At 35.3% G+C, this 24932-nt stretch overlaps 1 protein-coding gene across 2 annotated transcripts in view; it reads right to left on the bottom strand.

The window, feature by feature from the left end:
• The window catches only part of LOC115225143 (protocadherin gamma-A1-like), a 98259-nt gene that overhangs the window by 60811 nt on the left and 12516 nt on the right, over positions 1-24932 (bottom strand). For both annotated transcript variants that reach the window (XM_036515021.1, XM_036515026.1), the window contains exons 4-6: positions 16986-17158; positions 15751-15783; positions 12624-12722 (exon numbers count right to left, since the gene is read on the bottom strand). In XM_036515021.1, coding sequence (XP_036370914.1) covers positions 12624-12722; positions 15751-15783; positions 16986-17158 — 305 coding nt within the window. The remainder of the gene's footprint in view (positions 1-12623; positions 12723-15750; positions 15784-16985; positions 17159-24932) is intronic.

Genomic DNA, 24932 nt, shown 5'->3' with positions numbered 1-24932 from the left:
TTCTTCTTCTTCTTTGTGTTTATTAGGTGGTATGATTTCTTGTTTGTATTTGTCAGCTTCCTTAAATACTGAGGACAGTTTTTTGTTTTGCTCATGTTTTGCTGCTATTTGGATCAGTTTTCCTTCCTTCTGAAGTAGATATTTTGCAGTCCTATGGTGGTTATTTTATAGTAGTTTTCCAGCTGTATAAGGCCTCTACCACCTTCTATACGTTGTATATATATTCTTTCTATGTCAGATTTTGGGTGATGCATTCTAGATCCTGTCATTATTTTTCTTGTTTTCCTATCTATTTTGGTCAGTTCATTTCGTGTCCAGTTAAGGATATTGTAGCTGTAACTTATAACTGGGACAGCTAAAGTGTTGATACCTATTATCTTGTTTTTAGCATTGAGCTCTGTTTTTAGTATTGATCTAACTCGTCTATAATATTCTTTTTTTATTTTCTCTTTCATTTGTGTGTGTTGTGTCTTATCTAGTTCATGGATTCCTAAGTATTTGTAAGTTTAGCTTTGGTCTAATTCTTTTATTTCATTGGTTTTATCTAGTGTGATGTTGCTACTCTTAACTAATTTTCCTCTTTTCATGGTTACTTTGGTGCATTTTTCTAATCCAAATTTCATATCTATTTCTTTGGTAAATCCATGAACTGTCTTTAATAGTGTTTCCAGCTGGTTGTCATTTGCAGCGTATAGTTTTAGGTCATCCATATATAAAAGGTGGCTGATCGTTTTGCCGTAACATTTATATCCGCATCCAGTTCTATTTAGCATATCAGATAGAGGTGACAGTGCCAAGCAGAAAAGGAGTGGAGAGAGCGTGTGTCCCTGGAATATTCCTCTTCTAATGGGGATGTCTTTGGTTTTCATGAGTCCCTCTTTTGTTTGGAGGTGTAGGACTGTTTGCCATTTATTCATAGAGTGCTCTATGAATTTTATGATTGTTGGTGCTACTTTGTTAATGGCTAGTGTTTCGAGGATCCATGTGTGGGGGATGCTATCAAACGCCTTTTTGTAGTCAATCCAGGCCATACTGAGGCCTTTCTTCTTTCTGTGGCTGTCTTCAGTTACGGCTTTATTAATCATTAGTTGATCTTTACAGCCATATAAGCCCTTGCGGCATCCTTTCTGCTCTTCTGGGAACAGTTTGTTTTCGTCCAGGTGCTTGTTCAGCCTTTGCGATATCACTGCAGTAAATGCCTTGAACATAGTAGGGAGGCAGGTTATTGGTCTGTAGTTTTCTGGTTTTGTTGTTTCATTTGATTTGGGAATTAAGATGGTTTTCCCCTTCGTGAGCCATTCAGGCATTGTCTCTGGCTCTGCTAGTATGCTGTTAAAGTTTTCAGCCAGCTTTTTGTGCATTCCTGTTAGATATTTCAACCAGAAGTTGGGGATCTTGTCATGCCCAGGTGCCTTCCAGTTGCTTAGTTTTTGCAGTGCCTGGGTGACCTCTTCAGTTGTTATGGGGGTCCAAAGTTGTTCAGATGCCGAGTTTGTTATTTTCATACTCCTTTTTTTTGGCTGTTCGTTCGCCGACCATATTTCTCTCCAGAATTCTTCCAATTCTTCTGCCGTTGGTGCTGCAGTGACTTCTATTTTATTTTTGCCCAGTTCTTGGTAGAACTTTTTGGGGTCGGAGTTGAACTTTTTGTTCTGTTCAAAGAAGCGTTGGTGTTTCTCGTACCGGCGGATCCTTTGAGCTTTGGCAAGGATATCTTGCTTCAGCTTTTCTTTTATCTCCGGCAAATCTTTTTCTGTGATGTTATATTTGCGGAGCATTTTTGTTCTCTTTTTGTTGCTCAGTAGCGTTGCTTGTTTGCTGATTTCATTAAGAATCGACAGGTCTTTTCTAATTTTTTTTATTTTGTTTTGGATGTTATTTATCCACAGGGTTTGTTTGGGTGGTGGTACTCCTGTTGGGCGGGTTTGGGTGAGTATCCAGCTTCTTTTGTGGCTGCAGTGGCTGCTGCGTATATCAAGTCATTTAGTTCAGTGATATCACTTTTTTTTGTTTCAGTGGCTAGTTCAGTGATGGCTAGGTTTATGTGGTTTATAATTGGTGTTGTTATTGCGTTTATTTTTATTCTTGGGAGGTATGGTCGGTGGTCCATTTTGGGCTCTGTGGTTTTCAGTTCTTTGATTATTTTATTTTTTATATTATCATAATCATTAGGCTCCCCTTCGTTGTTTATATCGTGTTTGTTGGGAATGTTGCGTTTGTCTTCGTGTTTTACAGTTTCAGTGTTTATATTATTGGGCATTGTTGTGTGGCTTCTATCTACATTTTCCTGGTGTATTTTTTCTTTTAAATGTTCTATTTCTATTTCTGATATTTTTTTGGCTTTGAGAATGTATCTTCGTACGTTAGCTAATTTATTAGGGTTCATTGCTGTATCCAAGTCTATATTTCTATTATTTTCCTTCCATATTTTATATGTATGTGTTGTTGTATTTTCATTTTGTGGGTAGAGCATTGCTGTGAAGTATGCGCGTAAGATAGAAATGTATTCCTCACGTGTCCATTTACGTCTTTTGGGTTTTAATTGCGGGACATGAGGTACAACGTCCAGCCCATTATTTTGACGGTCGTCATTTTCGTAGGGTACCGGTCCGTTTATTTCTGTTGTCACATTATTTCGCACATGTAGTTTTTCATACATTTTTTGTTGTAGGTTTAATGTACGTACCGCTCGATTGTTATTCTTGGGTTGAATAGTATCGGTGGCATTTAATTTCTTCGTAGTTCCTTTGTACATGGTGTTTGAGGTCGGGGATGATCGTGTTGTTCCACGCATGTTTACATGTGTTGTGTTAGAGGTGGAGATAATATCAAGTCAAAATGCATCATTTCGTTTCGAAAATAGTAATAAATTTCAATTCGTATTACTTACTCGGATATAGTCCAATTCTTTGTTAGTAAATCTTTGGCTCCATAGGGTGTCCTTGTTTTCGATGTTTGTGGATAGATTTCGGAGCTCTGTATTTTCCTTCTTACATCTTAAACGTCCCCGGTGTCTCCTCTTATTATTATTATTATTATCATTATTATTATTATTATTATTATTATTATTATTATTATTATTATTTACTTTTTATCTGCAGGTTTGTTACAATCTCTTTCCAAGACACAACCAGCATCCTAGGGCAAGTGAAGGATAAGAGGTATCATAGTATGACTGAAAGCTTGGGGAGGGTAAGTGGCAGGAGCAGTAGCAAAATATCTTCATGTAATACAGCACATACATTTAAATTGATAGGGTTTTTCTAAGGATGTGGGCAGTACTTGTCAGCACAATCTTTTGGATTTCTCTGAGACATGGTTTTCCTGGGATATTATCTAGATGTTTCTGACATCTCTTTCTTATCATACTTTGGGCACCCACAATAACAAGAACAGTTCTTGCTTTAAGATGCCACATCTTATGTATTTCAATTTCCAGGTCCTTATATTTATTTAATTTGTCAAATTCCTTTACAGATATATTTTCATCAGTAGAACATATATTCGGCTACAAGTATTTTCTTCGCTGTCTTTAATGACTATGTCTGGTCATCCAGAGGATAGTGACATTTTTACCTTCAACAACTTGCTCAAGCTGATGTTCATACCACTAAGCAGGAGTGCTGATTTTGTAGTGTTTACATATTTTCCAATGTAAATACTGTCCTACCCTATCATGGTGATTTTGTATTCATTTTGGTGTCAGCACAGGACATCCTGAGACAAGATGGTCTATTGTTTCATCAAATGCATTGCAGAATCTGCATTTAAGGTCAGAACCGTTTTGAAGAACATTAGCCTGGTAGTTAGCAAGCTTTCATCTTGTGCCACCAATATGAAACCTTCAGTCTTTGCTTTCAGTCCTGAGCTTCTCAGCCACCGATGGGTTGCTACTTGGTCTACATCAACATTTAGGCTTCAAAGTATATGCTATTCATGTGGAGGCTTCTGGTTCCAGTGCTCTTCAGTTTGTTTCTGCCTGTCTTTTTTTAGCAGTCTATTTGATCTGTTTTGCTTTCTTTGTGACATTGGTTTCAAGTTCTTCATCTAATTCAGGGTTAATGCCACGTTCCCTTGTGAATTTTCAAGCTTCCTTGACAACAGAATGTGATTTTTGTGCTGCTTTCATGTTTGCACACAAGCTACAGCATCCAGTCCTCTGTACCAGATAAGTACTTGTTCATTGCTATTGTGGAGGTCTTACTGGCATCATTCCTCTTTCCTCAATACTTCTAGGTAGGTACAAACAATCAACATCTGCTCTTGGGTGGTGCATGTTTTTATTAGTTCGTAGTTTTCCTGTCTTCCTGTCCAGGCATTGGAGCTCTGTAAGATTCCAATTAATGATGTTAAAACTGTATTGGACTATTGGAAGTGTCATGGCTTTGATGCGATTTTTGGAGTTGAGTTCAGTTTGTAGTATGAGTTGTATTCTTATGTAATACTCCTTTCATATTTTTTCCTTCATAGCAGCATGTTGTATAACATCTCCTTCATTTATCCCCAGGTCTTTATAGCTTTCTTGTGAGTCAAGCTCCTTGATGGTAGTGTTAGTATCTAATTTAATAGAAGCTGTTTGCTTGAGCTTGCCTCTTACCAAAGTTGCTTTATCACACTTATCAAGGCCAAAATCCGTCCTGATGTCATTGTTTAACTCTTTAACAGTTCTTAACAGCCCTACTAGCTATTCATCATCTAGCTTCAGATCATCCATATAAAACAGATAATTTACATTTTGAACCCATACCTGGTGTTACTCAGTTCAAGACTGGGGTTAGAACCATGCAAAAGAATTATGAGGAGAAGGAGTCACCTTGAAAGATGTCTCGTTTGATGTTGATGTTAGATTGGTTCATACCATTACTATGGTTTAGGAGACGTGTATTCCACTTAGCCATGCTACCTTGTAAGAATTTGGAGATGACAGGAGAGATCTTGTATATCTCAAGGACCTTGATTGGCCAATTACGTGGCACACTATCAAATGCCATCCTGTTGTCTATCCATGCCATACTCAGGTTCTTGTTGCTCCAGCAATTTTCTACAATCATTTTATTTATGAGTAATTGATCTTTGCATCCGTAAGAATTTCTTTTGCAACTTTTTTGAGCTTGTGGAAGAATAGAGTTCTGTTCCAGGAAAGTGTATATTCTTTCAGTTAGTATGGATGTGAGAATCTTGTAGGTGATGCTGAGATATGTTGGTGATGCTGAGATAGGTTGGTAGTTTGGAATTTTGTTGTCTTCAGTTTTTGGTAGAAGGCATGTTATTCCTTCAGTCAACCAGGCTGGTATTTGCTCTGGGTTCTGGATGACATCAGTGAGGGATGCAGTGAAAGTTTGGTGTATTTCTGTCAAACAATTCAGCCAGAAGTTAGGGATCTGATCCAGTCTTGAGGTTTTCCATTTCTGAGACTTTCTAAGAACACATCTTAGCTCTTCTACTATTGTTGCCTCCCATTTATGCACTTCAACATATCTTCTTCCAGAACTCTGCCATTTCCTTAGTCTTAGGTGGCTCCTTTACTTCTGTCTTAATCTGCCAGTTTCCCTATAAAATTTCTTTGCATCCGTCTTGAATACTTTGTTCTGTCAATAAAATTTGATTCTTTTGTCATGCCTTCTGAGTCATTGGGCTTTCAGTTGTATTCGTTGTTTCACTAGCTCCTTGGTTGTTTCACTAGTTCCTAGGGAGGTTTATAAAATCTTTTGATTTTATATTTTTGCTTGATTTTTCTAGCTTGTTTACTCCGTTAGCAAGTTCATCCAGAACTGATGCGTCCACCTACAAAAATTCAATCTCTTTTTTGTATTGCTACTTTCCACTCAAAAGGTCTAGTGACATGGTTGGTCCTTTTCTGTGTCATCTTGATACTTAATCGAGCAGTTACAACTTTAGCAGTGGAAGAGATGAGGTTATTTAAGGTTGTAAAGTCATTTCTCTCATTTCTTATGATCTGTCTAAGAGCAACATTAAATATCATGATTATGTTGTTAGTTTTTATACTGTTTGAGAGCTTTGGTAGCAATTCTCTACCACCACCACCGCCCCCTTATCATCATCATCATCATCATCATCATCATCATCATCATCATCATTATTATTATCATTATTATTATTACTATTAACTTCTTTTAATTTGGTTTGTTTCTTGCTAAGTGTCTTCCTGACACCTAGGGTAAAGAGACTCACTACATACATTTGTAGGCCCTTAAAATAAAGACACCAGATTGTTCACATCACATTGGCTTGGAAATTCTGGGTCAATAAGCTTTGATCTTGAGCAGCCAGGATAAAGCTTTCACTCTGTGCCTTTAGCCCTGAGTGCCATAACCACTGATGCATGTGCTTCTGGTCTACATCAGCTTGTTCATAACAGGTCACATATTTGCCATGCAAAAACTTTTGTCCCCACCCACCAACCAATTGTTCAAACACATTTTACTTTGCTAATTCAGATCTTGTCCAATCTACAAAAGCTGCTGAATATCCAAGTAATGATATTGCCCAAGTATTTACAGCTTTCTCTAGATTCAGACCATTTCGTTTTCAGTTCCTTAGCTTCCTCACCCTTCTATTGTACTCCTTCTCAATTTTCACTTCCATTTCTGTAGGTAGTACTTTGTCAGATTCTAATACTCCTAATATACATTCTCTGTATCCCTTTACTTTATTATTATTATCATTATCATTATCATTTACTTTTAATCTGCATGTTTGATGCAATCACTTGCCGGGGTACACCCAGCGCCCTAGGGCAAGTGAAGGTTAAGAGTTGTTGAAATATAGCTGAAAGCTTGGGGAGGGGAAGTAGAGAAATATCTCCATGTAATACAAACACAAACATTTACATTGATAGAGTTTTTCTAAGGATGTGGGCAGTACTTGTTAGCACAATCTTTTGGATTTCCTTGAGACATGGTTCTCCAGGGATATTGTCTAGGTGTTTCTGACATCCCTTTTTTATCATATCTAGGGCACCTACAATAACAGGAACAGTTTTTGTTTTAAGATTCCACATCTTTTGTATTTCGATTTCCAGGTCCTTATATTTACTAAGTTTGTCAAATTCCTTTACAGATACATTTTTATCAGTGGGGACACTTACCTCTCTTAGTCTGCAGGTATTTTCTTCCCTGTCTTTAACAATTATGTCTGGTCGATTAGCCTTGATCGTTCTGTCAGTGTTGACTGGAAAATCTCAGAGGATGGTGACATCCTTACCTTCAACAACTGGCTGAGGATGGTGTTCATACCAGTTAGCAGGAGTGTCGAATTTGTAGTATTTACATATCTTCCAATGTATATACTGTCCTACCCTATCGTGGCGATTTTTGTATTCGTTTGGTGTCAGCACAGGACATCCTGAAACGAGATGGTCTATCGTTTCGTCAAATGTGTCGCAGAATCTGCATTTAGGGTCAGTACCGTTTCGGAGAACGTTAGCCCAGTAATTTCTGGTAAACAAGCTTTGATCTTGTGCTGCCATTATGAAGCCTTCAGTTTCTGCTTTCGATCCAGAACTCTTCAGCCACTGATGGGTTGTTGCTTGGTCTACATCAGCATTTTGGCTTCGGAGAATATATTGTCCATGCAGGGGCTTCTGGCTCCACCGCCTCTCAATTTGATTCTGCCCGTTCTTTTTTGCAGTCTGCTTGATTCGCTTTGCTTGCTTGGTAGCAGTGGTTTCCAGCTCTTCATCTGATTCAAGGTTAATGTCTAGTTCCCTTTCAAACATATAGGCTTCCTTGACAATAGAATGCAGCTTTTTGCTGCTTTCGTATTCGCACACAAGTCACAGCATCCAGTCCTTTGTACTAGATAGGTACCTGTTCATTCCTACAGCTCTAATTGCATCATTCCTCTCCCCCCGCTGCTTCTAGGTAGGTACAGGCGGTCTACATCTGCCTTAGGGTGGTGCATGCTCTTGGATGTCAGTAATTTTCTTGTCTCCCTGTCAAAGCGTTGGAGTTCCGTAAGGTTCCAGTTAATGATGTTAAAACTGTACTGGACTACTGGAAGCGCCAGGGTATTAATGGCCTCAATGCAATTTTTGGAGTTGAGTTCAGTCTTCAGTACAAGCCTTATTCTCCTATAGTATTCCTTTCTTATTTTTTCCTTCATAGTAGCATGATGTATACCATCTCCTTCATTGATTCCTAGGTATTTGTAACTTTCTTGTGGGTCAAGTTCCTTGATGGTAGTGTCAATATCTAATTTAACAGAAGCTGTTTGCCTGAGCTTGCCTCTTACAAAAGTTGCTTTAGCACACTTATCAAGGCCAAAATCCATTCCGATATCATTGCTAAACTCTTTAACAGTTGTTAGCAGCCCTTCTAACTCTTGGTCATTCCTGGCAAACAGCTTTAGGTCATCCATATAGAAAAGGTGGTTTATTAACTTACTAAAAACTTTGTACCCATATCTGGTACTATCCAATTCGTTTGAGAGTGGGATCAGTGCCATGCAAAAAAGTAATGGAGAGAGGGAGTCACCTTGAAAGATGCCTCGTTTGATGTTGATGCTGTTGGACTGGCTCATCCCATTACTATGGCTTAGAAAGAGACGTGTGTTCCACATGGTCATGCTATTCTCTAAGAATTTTGAGACGACAGGAGAGATCTTGTATATCTCAAGGGCCTTGAGTATCCATTTATGTGGGACACTGTCATACGCTTTCCTGTAGTCTATCCATGCCATACTCAGGTATTTGTTTTTGCTCCGGCAATTCTCTACAATCATTCTGTTTATGAGCAATTGGTCTTTGCACCCATAAGAGTTTCTTTTACAACCTTTTTGAGCTTGTGGAAGGATAGAGTTTTGTTCAAGGAAAGCGTACATTCTCTCCGTTATTATGGATGTGAGGATTTTGTAGGTGGTGTTGAGACATGTTATTGGCCGGTAATTCTTTGGGTTTTTTGTGTCTTCGGTTTTAGGTAATAGGTAGGTGGTTCCTTCAGTCAGCCAAGCAGGTATTTGCTCTGGGTTCTGAATGACATCAGACAGAGATGCAGCGAGATTTTCGTGTACCTCTGTCAAACAATTCAGCCAAAAGTTAGGGATCCGATCCAGTCCTGGGGTTTTCCATTTATGAGCCTTCCTAAGGACACACCTTAGCTCCTCTATTCCTATTGCTTCCCATTTCTGTTCTTCAAGTTCATCCAGTCTCAAATTCTCACGTTCTATCCAGTCAGCCTCAGCATTAAACTCTTTTTCGTTGCTCCATACTATTATTATTATTATTATTATTATTATTATTATTATTATTATTATTATTGAATGAGAGAGCACTGCATACTATCTAAGTGACAGTGAGATAAAATGTACAAAGCCAAGTATACCTATTATGACTACCTGTCTGATAAGAGTACACTAGGCACATGTATCATAACCATATGTATGCAACATGACAAGATAACCAGTGCATAACCTTGCAGTTGAGACCCAGTTAGAATTTTCTTCAGGTCAAGTAACTCATCCTACTCAAAAGGCCCCTGAATAAGGGTTGTTTAAGGATGTTGAAAGAAACACCCATGTTTCCAGAGGGAAATTATTTAAACCCCAGAGAATTCCTCTCTGCACATGGCTATGATGCATCCCCACTACTTTTACTCATAATCAGAGATGCATATATCATCAGCCACTAAGGGACATGCTCAACTGGTTAAGGTCAAAGAAGTGACAAGCAAATCTGTGTTTTTTTTTGTAGTAGACTATCTTTTATACTATGACAACACATGTACATGATAACACTTCCAATATGTTAAGATCAGAAACCATGAAAACCAGTGCCTAGTATTGCATCAGGATGTTTATTATTATTATTATGATTATTTTTATCATTATTATTGATGCTATCTTTATTGAAATGGTTTTTTTGATATTTCACTGATTTATACCAGCTATAATGCATTTTAGATTTGATAAGGTTGAAAAAGAAATTCTTATCCTATGTGTATTGGTAATGTTTACTCAATGAGGGAAAAATTTTCCTCAAAGGAAACAAATAGCTTTTTAGAAAATCCAAGGTGGGTTAAATCATATTCTTTTCTACTCAAGGCACAAAGCCCAAAATTTTTAGGGAGGGGGCCTGTCAATATGCAAGTGGTACTTAATTTAACGACCTCGAAACTATATGAGTTACATTATATTATGTCCTCATTGCCTAGTTCAGCCAACTTTCTGGATTTGTGGCATCTAAATTTGTGTTTCAGCTTACCTGTTTATACCTGTTTAAAACTTTCGCCTGAAGATGGTGGATTTATGCTGATATAATCTATAAATGCATCCATAGAATTCTCCTTAAACAGGCGTAGTAAATTTTAGCCCCCTTTGTGTTCTTTTTACACCTATACCATACTTGAAACCTACTGTTCAAATTGGATTTGGCACTTACATATCTTCATATCTACAGCATACACTAACACATGATACCTCATTGTTGTCTACCTCACTGTAAACGTCATGTTATGGTACCTAGCCAGTTCTGGCATCCAATGTGTTAACATGCCTTGATACATACATACATACATACATACATACATACATACATACATACATACATACATACATACATACATACATATACATACATACATATACATACATATACATACATACATACATACATTATCATCATCATCTAACATCCATTCTCGATGCTAGCATGCATTGGACGATTTGAAAGGGGCTGGGTAGGCAGAAAAATATACCAGGCTTCACTGTATATTTGGGCAGGATTTTTATGGTTTGATGTGCTTCCTAACACCAACAATCTTACAGAGTGAACTGAGTGTTTTTTTTTTGTGGCACCAGTGCCTCTTTTGGCATGGTTTTTACAGTTGAATGCCCTTCCAAGTATCATCCACATTACAGTGTGGAGTGGAAGTACCAGCACTGGAGAGTAACCAAGTAACTTGCAGGACAAAGATCGTTTGATGTAGCCTTGTGCCAGGTGATGAGAGGTTACAGTGTAACAAAGGGATAGAAACAGCTGTCTTGCTGTAGAAGAGATGTATTGTTACCCAATAGAGAGGGAGAGAGAGAGAGAGAGAGAGAGTGCATGATCAAGAATGAGAGAGTGTGTGGAAGTGAGCAAGAGGGTGAGAGTGCAAAACAGAATAGAAGAGAGATGGTAGTGAAATGTCAGGCTATACCCTCAAGGTACAGGGATCACAATTTAAATGAGATGGTAGAGTATTGCTAAGGGTGCATCAGTATTCTATGCCAGCATGAGTTGGACAGTTCAATGGCACTGTACCAAATGACTAAGCCTAGCTCCAATGTCTACTTTGGCATGGTTTCTATGGTCACCAGTAACTCACAAGACAAGACCCCTCGAAAGATTTAGGTACAGTGCTGAAGGAGGTGTCTTTGTTCCAGTTGTTAAAAGACAAGATAGAGGGACAGAAAAAGGTGTCTTGCTGCAGAGGAGGTATGTGTTTATCCCATCTGCAAAGGGAGAAAAGACAGTGGAGATGAGGGGTCAGGACATACTCTCAAGTTATAAGAAGGAGAGGGAATAAGAACAGAGAATCAAAGATTTCTGGGTGGATAGATTCGTGAGAGTGTGAAAGGAGAGTGATAGACAGTTAGAGATGGGGATAGAGGGGAATGCAGTGAGTTGTCAATGTGGATGGAGATGTGGTCAATAGTGAATCTCAGGTTTATGGGGAGGATAACGGAAAATAGGAGTGGATCAGAGAGAAGGTGATGATAGGTGGAAATATGTAAAAATGGGACATGGAGAGCAACGGTATAATAAAACTGTATATAGATGAGAAATAGGGAGATATTATATGGGAGAAAAAGAAGCTACACAGAAGCAGATATGAAAGTGAAAGGCATGTAGGGGTGGATACATTGAGGGACAAAACTGTGGGGCATTGATGGTAGATATGAGGTGTTAAGGGGAAATGGGCATTCCCTAGAAAATAAAATGATAAGGGATGATGTTGAGAGTGTTGGGTGGATGACAACAGATGTGGCTCCTAGGGGAGGGATATCTAGTAGCAGAAAAGGAAGGGTAGAATATGGGTAGTTCCGCTGAAGAATTTGGGCCATAGTTAGAAGGTTGAATGTATGATGGGTGTTGCAAAGATGAGTTGTGACAGGTACAGATGGGTGCAGTGGTACAGGCATTAACAATGCGCTTTCCATACCTCATTTTGTTTTTATGAGATGGGTAAGGTTTCTTGTGCACACTGAATCTCTAATCAGCTCAGTCTTTTATGCAAGGTTCAACAACCTGACACTGGTCTTCACTACTTCATTTCATGTTTTCCTGAATCGTCTTCTTTCATAAGTTCCATCCACATTCAACAGTCTGTACTTCTTTATGCAGCTGTGCTCATCCATACCCATCACAAGACCATATCAGCAGTCTTCTCTTTTGTACACCACATCTGGTACATCTTTTACCCAATTTATCTCTCAGCACATATGCACTTTGTCATACAAGCACATTAATACATCCAGTAGAGCATGCATGCGCATCTCATTTCTTTCAAGTATTCTTATGCCTTCTGCAGTCATGTTCAATACTTCATTTCCATGAAGCATTAGAAAGAGAGAGGGAGAAAGAACGAGAGAGAATCTTTTGAAAGAAAATGTCAAATTCTTACCTCTGGTATTGTTGCTTTATAGCATTGACTTCCGAAAACTGGAACATTATCATTTTCATCAAGAATTATTAAGGCACATAAACCACCTACTGAGCCATCCTGAATTTAAAAAACAGATATTCAAATGTTATAATTCCATAAAATTTCAAAGACATGAGTTCTACTTTTACATTGCAAAACTGCTTTTACATCACAAAAAAGCATTACATAAGATGACTCAACACTTTTGCAATCATTTGTATGAACTCATTACAAAATAAATTGTTGATTCTTATTTTATCATTGCTGCTTATTTTATCATAAGACAAATTTACAAATTGAATTTGAATAATATATATTTCACAAGCAAAATATCTAATTAGAAAATCTCTATAAGACATGAAAGTAGTAACTGTACTGAGAAGTAATGTTTGTCACCACTTCAACATGGCTGTTCTTGGGGTTAAAAATGGTAGTAACACCAATTCATAGAGAAAAAGTCATGTTGAAGTGGCAACAAATATTACTTTTCAATATATATTTAGTTGTATCTTGGGAGAGTCAATACACAAATAAGAACAACATATGCACAGGTTTAATTCCACTTCTTTATTCTTAGTCAATTGGTTAAATATCTAATTATTTCACTAACTGAACACTTGTTTAATGTATTGGTTAAACCAGTGGTTCCTAAACTATGCAGTACCAACCCCCTGCAGGAGTAGAAAGATCCAAGGAGGCATTGAAAGAAAGGAGAAATGGATGGCAATACTCCACTCTATTTTTCAATGGTGTACTCAAGTTTAGAAATTAGTGATTAAAAATCTACAAGCAACAACAGAACAGAAATTAAAAAAAGAACAACAGTTTTCTAACAAAGCTGGTCATAATTTTCCAGAAAGATGTAAACAAATGATTTCAATCAAAAACAATGGCAACAGTGAGATGCAAAGAATATATATATATATACATATTGAGATTCAGTTGAATTAGGTACTTAAATTGAAGCACCAACTCAGTTCGGTATTATTTGCACAGCTCAAAGAAATGTGAAGATGATGATGATGATGATGATATACATATATATATATATATTTATATATATATACATAACTCTACAAAGTGTTAACTTTTACCTTACTGACAGCATTTCTTTACATAGTTAGTATGGATCTTCCAAGCCATTCGCCTAGCTTTCTTAGTGGTCATCTGATTACAGAGCAAGAAACTTTTTCTCTATGTTGATGACAGTACAGTGGCTTACTTTTTTAGTTAAGCTTTCTCTTGCAAGTGTCTCATTAGGAACAAAGTATCCATAATACTTTTCCCTGGCACAAAACTGAACTGTGTCTTATCTAATCTCAATTTGTTTCTAATTGAGCTATTTCCATAACTAATGTAGTGAGACATGTTGGCATTATTTTGTTGTGGCAACATAGCACAGTTGTGTTTTGCCAATTTCATCAATTTACTTCTGATTGTGGAAGGATATATGTGGCAACTACTGCTCAACAGTACGTTGCTGTTGGACCAGCAAGACGAAAACACCTCATTGCTATTGATACTTCAAGTCAACAAGATGTAGTCATTGATTTATCAATTTTAACTTGCCTAGCAACCTTAGTGGCTTTTACAATATACCTGTTTTGTTTTACCCATTTTTATAACCTGTTTGGAAACTTGGCTGATTAGCCCAACCTAGCAGCTTTCACAATATATCAGCTGAAGTCTTGTTCACTGTTTATAACTAATTTGGAAACTTTGGTAAAGTAGACAGCTCTGTCTGTACTTTTAGTATTCCTGCTGAAATGTTATTACAGTTCTTATAACCAGCTTAAGGCTTTGTCAATTTTGACAGTCCTAGTGTCTTTATTATAATTCAGCTATGCTTCTTTAACATTGTTCTTATTCAAACCTATGCATCCTTTTCTGGCGTTTATCTGTATTCATCCTACAGTCGGTGAAATACCCAATTTAAATTATGTCGTAAGTTATGCCAGATTAAATCATGTCTTGCTACACACATATTCTTAAACAAATAGTTGATGTTCATTAACATTCACAAGAGGAAAATATTTCTTCATATGCACTTTGTTCAGTGTTCATTAAAAATGTAAAAATAAATTATTATGTGGGAAAAAAGATTATGCCTTCTGAACTTCTTGAAACATAGAACTCTTTTGCTTCGGTGACATTCCTCACTAAAAATTGGTGACCTATAGTATTAGGTTTATGTTATAACTGCCATCCATCAGTCTTGCAAATTATGAAAAAATACTAATGTAGGATACTAAAGAGCAGCATCTGAGACAACTACGTAGTTCAAACTTCAACCTGCAAACTTAGTCACAGATAGTATATATATATTGGGCAAACATAGTCAAGCAGTTCAGAAGTCAACTTCCTAACTGAGTAGTTTTGCATGATACCTTGGGCAAGTATCTTCTACTATCACCCTGAGCCAATCAAAATTTTGGGAGTGGATTCAGTAATCAGAAACTGAAAGAAACCAGTTATGTGCATGAATGTGTGTGTGAGTGTATACATGCATGCACGTGTGTGTGTGTGTGTGTGTGTGTGTGTGTGTGTGTGTGTGTCTCAGTTTATTTACATCTGCACTTGCTTAATTGAAAGTCACAACATCCAAGCAGTATTCTTTTTGGCATTTCTCTACTTGCTTCATGCCTTCAAAGTCATGTGACATATGAGATTCCTTGAAAAATATGTAAGAATTAGAATCTGGAAAAACATTCAGCTAAAAGATATTGCTTCAATAACCAGTTTACCTTATGCACACCAGCATGGAAAAACAGTTATAAAAATGAATGAACACACAAACGAAAAGCATATCATTATCATAATGGCTAGCAGAAAACTGTTCACTAGGTGGTTTTTCTGCTGATAGATTTATGATAGTTTTCAAATAACTTAAGGTTTCTAAAATTTTAAAGGAGAAAATATGAGACCAGATTCCCAATTGAGTTTCTTTCAATTTAAATGAAGTTACAATCACATATTCTCCCATTATTTTCTGATTATATTAAAGCTATACATACATTTGGAATTAAATATAAGGAATTCAGCTTTCAATTTATGTGTCAACTAAGCCAATCATAAAAAGTTAAGTATTAGAAGTATATATTCTTACCATAAACTCAGGAGTAAACAAAACAAATCCGTTCTGAAAAATGATACAAAGAATTATGTTCTTATTCAAGAAATTAATGTTTTATTATAAATACATAAATAATAGTATATATGTCTGATACAGGCAAAATATAAGCAAAACCTTAATTCAACAATACTCTTCTCCCAATTATCAAGTTATATTCTCTCTATGTCATTGTTAATAATATCACACTCTCTGATTCTCACCAAGTTGGCTAAAAGTACCTCATCCAACTTAACTTACCCTATACTTCAAACAAAACAGATTTTGAAATCCTTCCTCCCCAGATATGCTTCCTTTAAGCACTCCTTCTCTGCCTCTTTTTATCTCCTCAGCCTCACATTTTCAAATATTCTAACAAAACATTAACTTTATTCATCTTCCCACCATACTTTTTGCAACTGTCAAACATTACTTAAAACAAATGAAAACTCCTCTGTAAATATAATCAAAATTCTCAATAAAAGCCACAAAGAAATAATGCATATACCAGTATCATACATAATTCTTTCTACTGTAGACACAAGCCCTGAAATTTTAGGGGAAAGGTGGCTAACCGATTACATCAACCCCAATGCTCAACTGGTAATTATCCCTCTATCACTGGTATCATGATAAAAACACAGTCTGCTTTTTGAAATAGTAAACATAACATGCTGCTCGATTTTAAACCAGTTTCTGGATATTTAGATGCTTTTAGCAAGGTCCAGGCTGTTGCTGCAATTATTCAAACTGTAACTCAATTCAAGGGAAAGCTGAAATCTTCACACTTGATTTTCACTTGTGACTTCATACAATCTGCAAGATATTGCACCTGAGATTTCTCATTTGTTATCAAGAAAATCTATACTAATGTCCAAGAATTCTCATATCTGACACTTTTCAGTCGACATGACTAAATTTTGTACAAAATTCCCTTTCCTCCCCATTTCATTTATAGTCACCAAGTGCAAAACCTTCTGTGTTTACTTTAGTCTACCACCACTCTCAGACAGTGTGCTCTCAAATGGGCCTATATTCTCAATTAACCAATGAACTTTTTATCATTTTATGTCTCATCCCATTTTCAACTGAGTGACTACAAGTTTTATAAATAAAGATAAATGAAAATGCCCTTATCAACAATGCTGTTTTGTTTTTTATTCATTTTATTTCATTTTCATTATTTATTAATGTCAGCATGTGGAAATTATTTCAAGAAGTTTTGTACATACCGGAACTTTTTCTCTGTCAATTTCTTTTATGGTAACCAAATCAAACTTGTTACATGATGCAGTATTAGTACAAGAAGGATTATCTACTACTTTTATATATTTCAGTATATCTCCCACTAAAATTAATTTAGGGAAATTGTTTCCAGTCACTTCAACAGTTACAACAACAGTGCCTGAAAAGAAAATTTACTATGAGTAAAAATGATAGCATTAAATTCATGGTATTCTCAGCATTTTGTTTTTCTTTCATTTTTAATGTTTTATAATCAATTTTGCATACTAGAAAGATAAGATGGCGTTTATTGAAAACATTTCTTTTTGTAACTGGATGCCCTTACTAGAGTGATTTTACCAGTCAAGCAAACTGGAACTCTGTGCCTTAAATACATTTGTATAGACTCCAGAATGTCATTTTTTTCAAAATGTATTCTGTCCATTCAGTGTGTGATTTTACTAAATTTGGTGTTGATTGGTGTTTGGTTTAGGTGTCACAGTTTGTTGAGCATGTCAAGAGACCTGTATTTTGACCCTGACCAAGGCAGTAATTGTAGGGCTCTTTCTAGAAATGTTGTAAACAACATTTTCCAGGGATTTTTATATTTCAATCATCATCATTATCATCTCCTTTATTATTATTATCATTGTTGTTGTTGTTGTTGTTGTTGTTGGTGGTGGTGGTGGTAGTGGTGATGGTAGAAGAAGCTGTGGTAATAGAACTGTAGGAAATATGACCGTATGTGGAGGTTGGCGATGGTCGCATCCCTAACGAAATAAGATAAGCCATAAATACAATTTATACAATGCAGTGCCAACAGAATATAGATGAAAGACGACGAGCCGTTCCACTGTTTGAGAGATAGATAAGACTTTATTTACAATGGTGTTAAGGTTAGAAGGTTGTGAGCGCTAGCAAGTGTTGTGTATGTGTGCATGCAACACGTGTTTGTGTCTGTGTGTTCGTGTGTGTGACAGATACAATAAGGGTGAATGCGTGACACAGAAAGTACAGAGCATAGAGTTAATGATGAAAATTGGTTTACAGTTCATAAGATACACGGTATGTAAGAGTTCAATATCAAGATGCGTCTCGGGGGGGAGACCGGTTGGGTGAATATGTCGAGCCGTGGTTGTGGTCTCAATCGCTGAGCTGGTTCTCCTAATATAGAATTCTTTGGATGGACTGTTTTTACTTGGTGAAGGGATTCACTCTAACAGCATGGATCTGTGAAGTTGGTGTGGACATGTCTGAAGTGGACGATGGTGATGGTGACGATGGTAGAGACGACTTGAAGTTGGTACAATGATGGTGACGACGGTGGCGGAGATAGAAGGCGCTCTGTTGCTGATGTACATTAGCGTCGTCGTGGTTGATCGTCTCTCACTGGAACTGGAACATGTTGAGTAGCTCTGTGGCCAGAGGTTAGTCCTTAGAAGGACTAGAACCAAAGACCCAAGTATACTGAGAACACTCCCTTATATACAAGTAAGGTGGCTCAACAGAGCCTAGGAGAAGGGACCTTAACCAAAGGCCGTGATTGGTTGGCTTTGGCCAGTGGCGCGAAATAAGTAGGGACAAATCGCACCTCATGTCAACCAATCAATTCAGTGGACACAACAGGAACAGCTCGGCCAAAGATGGCTGTAATCTCAAACGAGATCATTCCTGCCGTGTCTCTCAAACAGTGAGGATATCAGAGAATGCTACAGAACTTTAAACCCCAAAATAAGATTATTTTTACTGACTTTTCTCTTGACTTGACTGGTAGTTTACAGCTATCGTCATCATGAGCATCATTAGTTTTGTTGTTGTTGTTAGTGGTCGTAGCAGTAGAAATAGTACCTCTAAGTATTAGCATTATATTTTATTTAGCTTGGGTTGGAATTTATTAATAAAGTTCCTTTCTCTGATTTTTGTCTCAATTTCAATTGGACTGTATAGTTTGTAGAATTGAAATATTACAAATATTTTCTGACCACATAGATAGATGGTTACTCAGAGGTATCTGACAGACATCTGGGTCTCTAATTTGCTGTGACTGAGATATACATCATATCTATACATATACATGTATATGTATATATATATATATATATATATATATATATATATATATATGTATTGTTGAAATAGAAGATGAATTTTCTTGTAACAGATTATTCAAAGGTTTAACCGAAGAAAGCCGCAATACGGTACTCTTATTTAAACAGAATTTGGAAATTTGTGGCCTTCGAAACATGTGTAGATGTAATAAAAGGTATTCTGTACAATCTTCGTTCAACTCCATTTATTCCATTCACTAATAATATATATATATATATATATATATATAAGAAAATAGTAAAGAGTGAAAAAACGACAGAAGGCTTAAATGTTAAAAATATATATATTTGCGTCAAAATGTCTGGAGAATATGGGAAAAATTTTTTTCCTTTCCTAAAATGACATAATTTTATAATTTTTAAAGAAATACCGGTTTCGCAGTTAGCTCTTCAAATTTCTTGTGACTTAATGTTTATTTTTAATAACGTAATCCTTGTATTTTTGCTAAGGAGAGTTCTAAATAAGGGAAAGTAGTGAGTGATTTCTTCCGGTGTAAGGGAGATAATCACTTAAAAAATTTTTTTTCCTTTAGTGTGAATTTCTCTGTATTATTGAGTTCGGATAGTTGAGTCTGGGTTTGTACTTTTCAATGAAGAATGTTTCCTTATTTAGTCTAATTTGTGATGATGATCCGAAAGTACATTGGTAAAATAGAAAGATTAAAAATTGTGGTTGTAGTTGCTTTGCGCATTTCTCAATGTGTTCACTAAAAGGTATCATTCTATATTCTGGGAATGCAATCTGTTGTCGATGCAGTGTGCATCTACGTCTGAGTGATAGTCCCGTGGACCCCACGTAGTCTTGGTGGCAGCCCGAGCATTTAATGACATAAATTATGTTTTCAGCTGCCACCAAGACTATATATTTTTTAACATTTAAGCCTTCTGTCGTTTTTTCACTCTTTACTATTTTCTTATATATTCACCCACGTGCTTTACCAAACAAACTTTCTTATCTATAATATATATATATATATATATATATATATACACATGCATATATATATATACATACACATATATACATATATATATATAATATACATACACATATATATGCTTTAATAATATATTATATTAGGAAATCAATATCAAAAACTCCTCAGAAAGATATATGTGTGAAAAATAATTGTTGTATAAAAAAATCTATAAATAAATAAATATAAATATGTATAAAAATATATGTAAATATGTATAAGTATAAATATATAATGTATATGACAGTTTAAAAGTTTTGAATTAATTATTTAAAGCATCTTACGATCGTTTCACAGAAGAGTTGTCCCTATAATGAAATCCTATATTGGTAAGCATTTATATATACAGATATAAAATTTGAATTCTGTATAACATATCAAATGGTAGTTTTTTTTTTTAATTTGAAGTAAAATTATAAAATGGTGTTTTTTTGAAAGATAAATTAAAAATTAAAAATTACTGCTTTTGATGAGAGTCTTGGTTATTCTTCTGCAATAATCCATAATATTCATGTGTAAAAACCGTTATATTATCTTGTATTCCAAATATAGTTCATATATTTAGTTTAGAAACTAACTATATACAGCCATATATATACATATATATGTGCAGATATATACATATATACATGCATACATTCATATATATGTGTGTGTGTGTGTGTGTGTGTACATACATATACATTATATATATATATATATATATGCCAAAATGAGGGTGAAAAAATTGGATATTAATTTAATAACATCAATTTAAACACCAGTGGTCTAGCGCATAAAAGACTGAGATTCAGTAGATATTATTAATGCACAAATATGAGAGAGAATCCACTATGTGGATGCTCTTATGCAAGGGTCTCAACCACTAAGAATTGTTCTCAAGAAAAATTTAGCACACTAAGAACATAAGCGAGCAGGACAAATGAAAAAATAATAAAAATATAGATTAACCCCATACAATTGTTTCACTGTTAAATTATGCAATTTGTAAGTAAATTATGAAGTAAAATTGCATAATTTATTTACAGCGAAACAATTGTATGTGGTTAATCTATATTTTTGTTATTTTTCATTTGTCCTGCTCGCTTACGTTCTTAGTGTGCTAAATTTTTCTTGAGAACAATTCTTAGTGGTTGACCCTTGCGGATCTATCTCTAGAGTAAGAGCGTCGACATAGTGGATTCTCTCTCATATTTGTGTATATATATATACATATGTATATGTATATATATATATATATATATGTATGTATATATATATGTATATGTATATGTATATGTATATATATATGTATATATATATATATATATATATATATATATATATGTAATATATATATGTATATGTATATATATATATGTATATGTATATATATATGTATATGTATATATATATATATATATATATATATATATATATATATATATATATATATATATATATATGTATATATATAAATATATATATATGTATATATATATATATATATATGTATATATATATATATATATGTATATATGTATATATATATATATATGTATATATATATATATGTATATATATATATATATGTATATATATATATATATATATATATATATATATATATATATATATGTATATATATATATATATATATATGTATATATATATATATATATATATGTATATATATATATATATATAATATATATATATATATATATATATATATATATGTATATATATATATATATATATCTATATATATATATGTATATATATATATATATATATATATATATATATATATCTATACAATATGTTACATTACTCGGTAGTCAAGATAAAACTCTGAGTTTCAGATGCCGAAGTGGAAATCCACAACACCATCTCTTCGGTTATCTGGCTATTTGAAAACGTTATGAAAAAATACCGTTACAAATGAAGGGAAATTACTCTGTTATAACTCTGCTTTGCCTGCGTACTTATACATCGCTCGCATTTTTCGTCATAAAAATTATATAAAAATACATAAAAATATATAAAAATATATAAATCTTCTTGGGACATAACACAGAAAGCAGTTCTATCCGTTTTCTTTAGGGGACCAAAAACGTAACAGAAATTTAGTCACATGTGGGCATGATCCGAAAAGCTCTGTCCTTGTATTTAGACATGTGGTAGGGTCTAAGCTGCTTTTCCAGATAAGCCATCTCTCCATGTCGCATAAAACCGCACCTTCCGCTGCCGTTAGTATAGGGCTTACATCTGGCCAAAATCTTCCATTGTATGTTATAATCGACACCTTTATCTCTTAAAGACCAATATGATTGGATAATTGTGTCGCTTTTCTTTTGTTCCAGTGCCTAAAGCTCAAAGTGTGGTTATTGAACCTGGCCTTGAAATTACCCTCTGTCAGGCCCACGTATTTCTTCGTCGAAACGGTGTCTTTAGTGTTATAGAGTTTACGGTAGCTTCATATATGATGGTCTTGGACATGCAAGCTCCATTTAGCGGGCACAATTCTTTATTCCTGCATGAACAGCTGTTTTCTTCTTGTGTTTTTTGTATGTTATGATTGATTATGTTTTTAAAATTGGTAGTTGAACTAAAACTAATTTTTAAATTGTGTCTATTGAAGAGTTTCCTATAAGCATGGTTAACTGGAAAATGTCTATCTATCAGTGCTAGGAAATATTTACCTATATTGAAGGCCACCTCGGGTGAGTAAGGGGCGTAAACCAGATGACCTTCCTATTTCTATTATTCCTTTTCCTTATTGTTGGGCTGGTGATAGGTGTATATTTTTGTTTAGTTTGGTCACTTTTGACTTTTTCGTTGTTGTCACTCACATTGCTGCCCGCTTTTTTGCCGTTTTTGTACATTTTTATACATTTTGGGATACTTACCCCACGTGTTCCGAGAGTTAAAAAAGGTCGAGTTGCGTCCCCTAGACAGTCTGTGGTTTGTGTTTAATACACAAATCGGTTTGCTATGTGTGCCACATATGATTTCATTAACCGATTTTTTCCAGTAATAAAGTATCCTATTGGAATAAAAAGGATCATATAGCTCCTTGGAGCAGACATGATGCTCGCTGTGAATTTCAAAAAAAATTCCTGCCAATTTGTGAAAGATATTGTCGAAAATATGTCATCTTGAATTTGAACGCGATTTCCCAAAATAGCATGATTTTATCGATTTTTTCTGATGGTAAGGTATTGCATGGAAAACTAACGGCAGAATTAAGTTTCTTGGGGTAACATTAAGCTTCACCATGAGTTTGGTGAAAATCGATTGCAAGTTGCGAAAACTACAACAGAAAATGTGTTGCATATAAAAAGCTTAGATTCTCGACCCCATGTCGAATTTATCGATTTTTTCAGAACTGGTGGAACTTTTCCAAATTTTCGCTGCGTTAGTTTTGAATTATGACATTGGGCTATGTGTATGTCAAGTTTCATCAGAATCGGTTGAAAGCCGTGGTCAGGGTGAGGGTACAACCTGACAGACACACAGACAGACAAACTGCCGTTTATATAGAGAGAGATATGTGTGTGTGTGTATGTATATATATGTATATGCCAACCTGGTGATGAGTTTCCTTGAGAACAAACTATACGATGAAATAGGGAAAGTCTTCGAACACGACTTCAGAGAAGACATCAAGAAAAAGTGGAAACACTACCTCGATGACGGCTTAATCTTTTGGAACAGATCAGAAGAAGATCTACGAACATTCCACAACATCCTCAACACACTGCACCCATCTATCAACTTCACAATAGATACCAGCCACAACGAACTTCCCTTCCTAGATATCAACATCAAGATACACAACTCCATCATCACAACAGACATCCACTACAAAAAACCGACACACACCAATATTTGAATTTCTACTCCTGCCACCCATCCCACATAAAAAGAACCATCCCATATAGTATGGCAAGATGCATAAGCAGCATAGTAACTGACTCACAAACACGCCAAATAAGACTAAATGAACTTAAAATCTTCCTACTAGAACAAAAATACCCACTTAAAACTAATAAAAAATGGAGTCTCAAGAGCAATGAAACTGGTCATCACACAACTCAGAACCCCCAAAACGAAAAACAAAGAAAACATTATCCCTTTCATAAACACACACAAACTTGGGGTTACCAACATGTTTCAAATCATACATTCAAAACTACCAATAGTCATACAAAGCACCGAAATGGAAAACATATTAAACAAATATTGCATAAAATTCAGTAGATAGCAAGACAAAAACCTGAAGAAATAACTAACAAGAGTGAAATTCTCATCAGAAACTAAAACTGAATTCTTTGTAAAAGAGTGCAGAGATGGTAGATGTGGGATCTGCAGTAACCCCACCTACAAATATATAGAGGGAGACAAACAAATGAAATTTAAGAGTGGTCACTTATTCAAAGTAAATGCAGATGTGAACTGCAAGACGCAGAATGTAATATACTGCATAACCTGCCCCACATGCAAGGAAGATTATATAGGTGAAACTGGAAATTCTTTATAGCAATGAGCCAGAATTCACTAACATGTCTGACAGGAGGAATTGTGCAAGATACCACTGAGTAAACACCTAAATACATGTGGAGAAGGAAAATTTAAGATCTTTCTCTTCTCCAAAGAATGACACCTCCTTCAGGAGGAATATGAAAAAATACTACATAACTAAGTTCTCCCCCAAATTGAATGGCTGAAAATATTTCTTTAATAAGTTGTACTAGATGAAGGACCAAATTTGTAAAGTAAATTGTATTAAACACACACACACACAGCACTACACATATGTACATATACATAAATAAAAACAATCTTTAATCCAGATTCTACATCTCATGTAAACACAGGAATCAAA

The sequence above is a fragment of the Octopus sinensis genome, linkage group LG2 (assembly GCF_006345805.1).
Source record: "Octopus sinensis linkage group LG2, ASM634580v1, whole genome shotgun sequence".
In the NCBI taxonomy this organism is placed as follows: Eukaryota; Metazoa; Mollusca; class Cephalopoda; order Octopoda; family Octopodidae; genus Octopus; species Octopus sinensis.
Note: the sequence above shows the minus strand (reverse complement) of the source record. Positions and strands in the feature narration are given on the sequence as shown.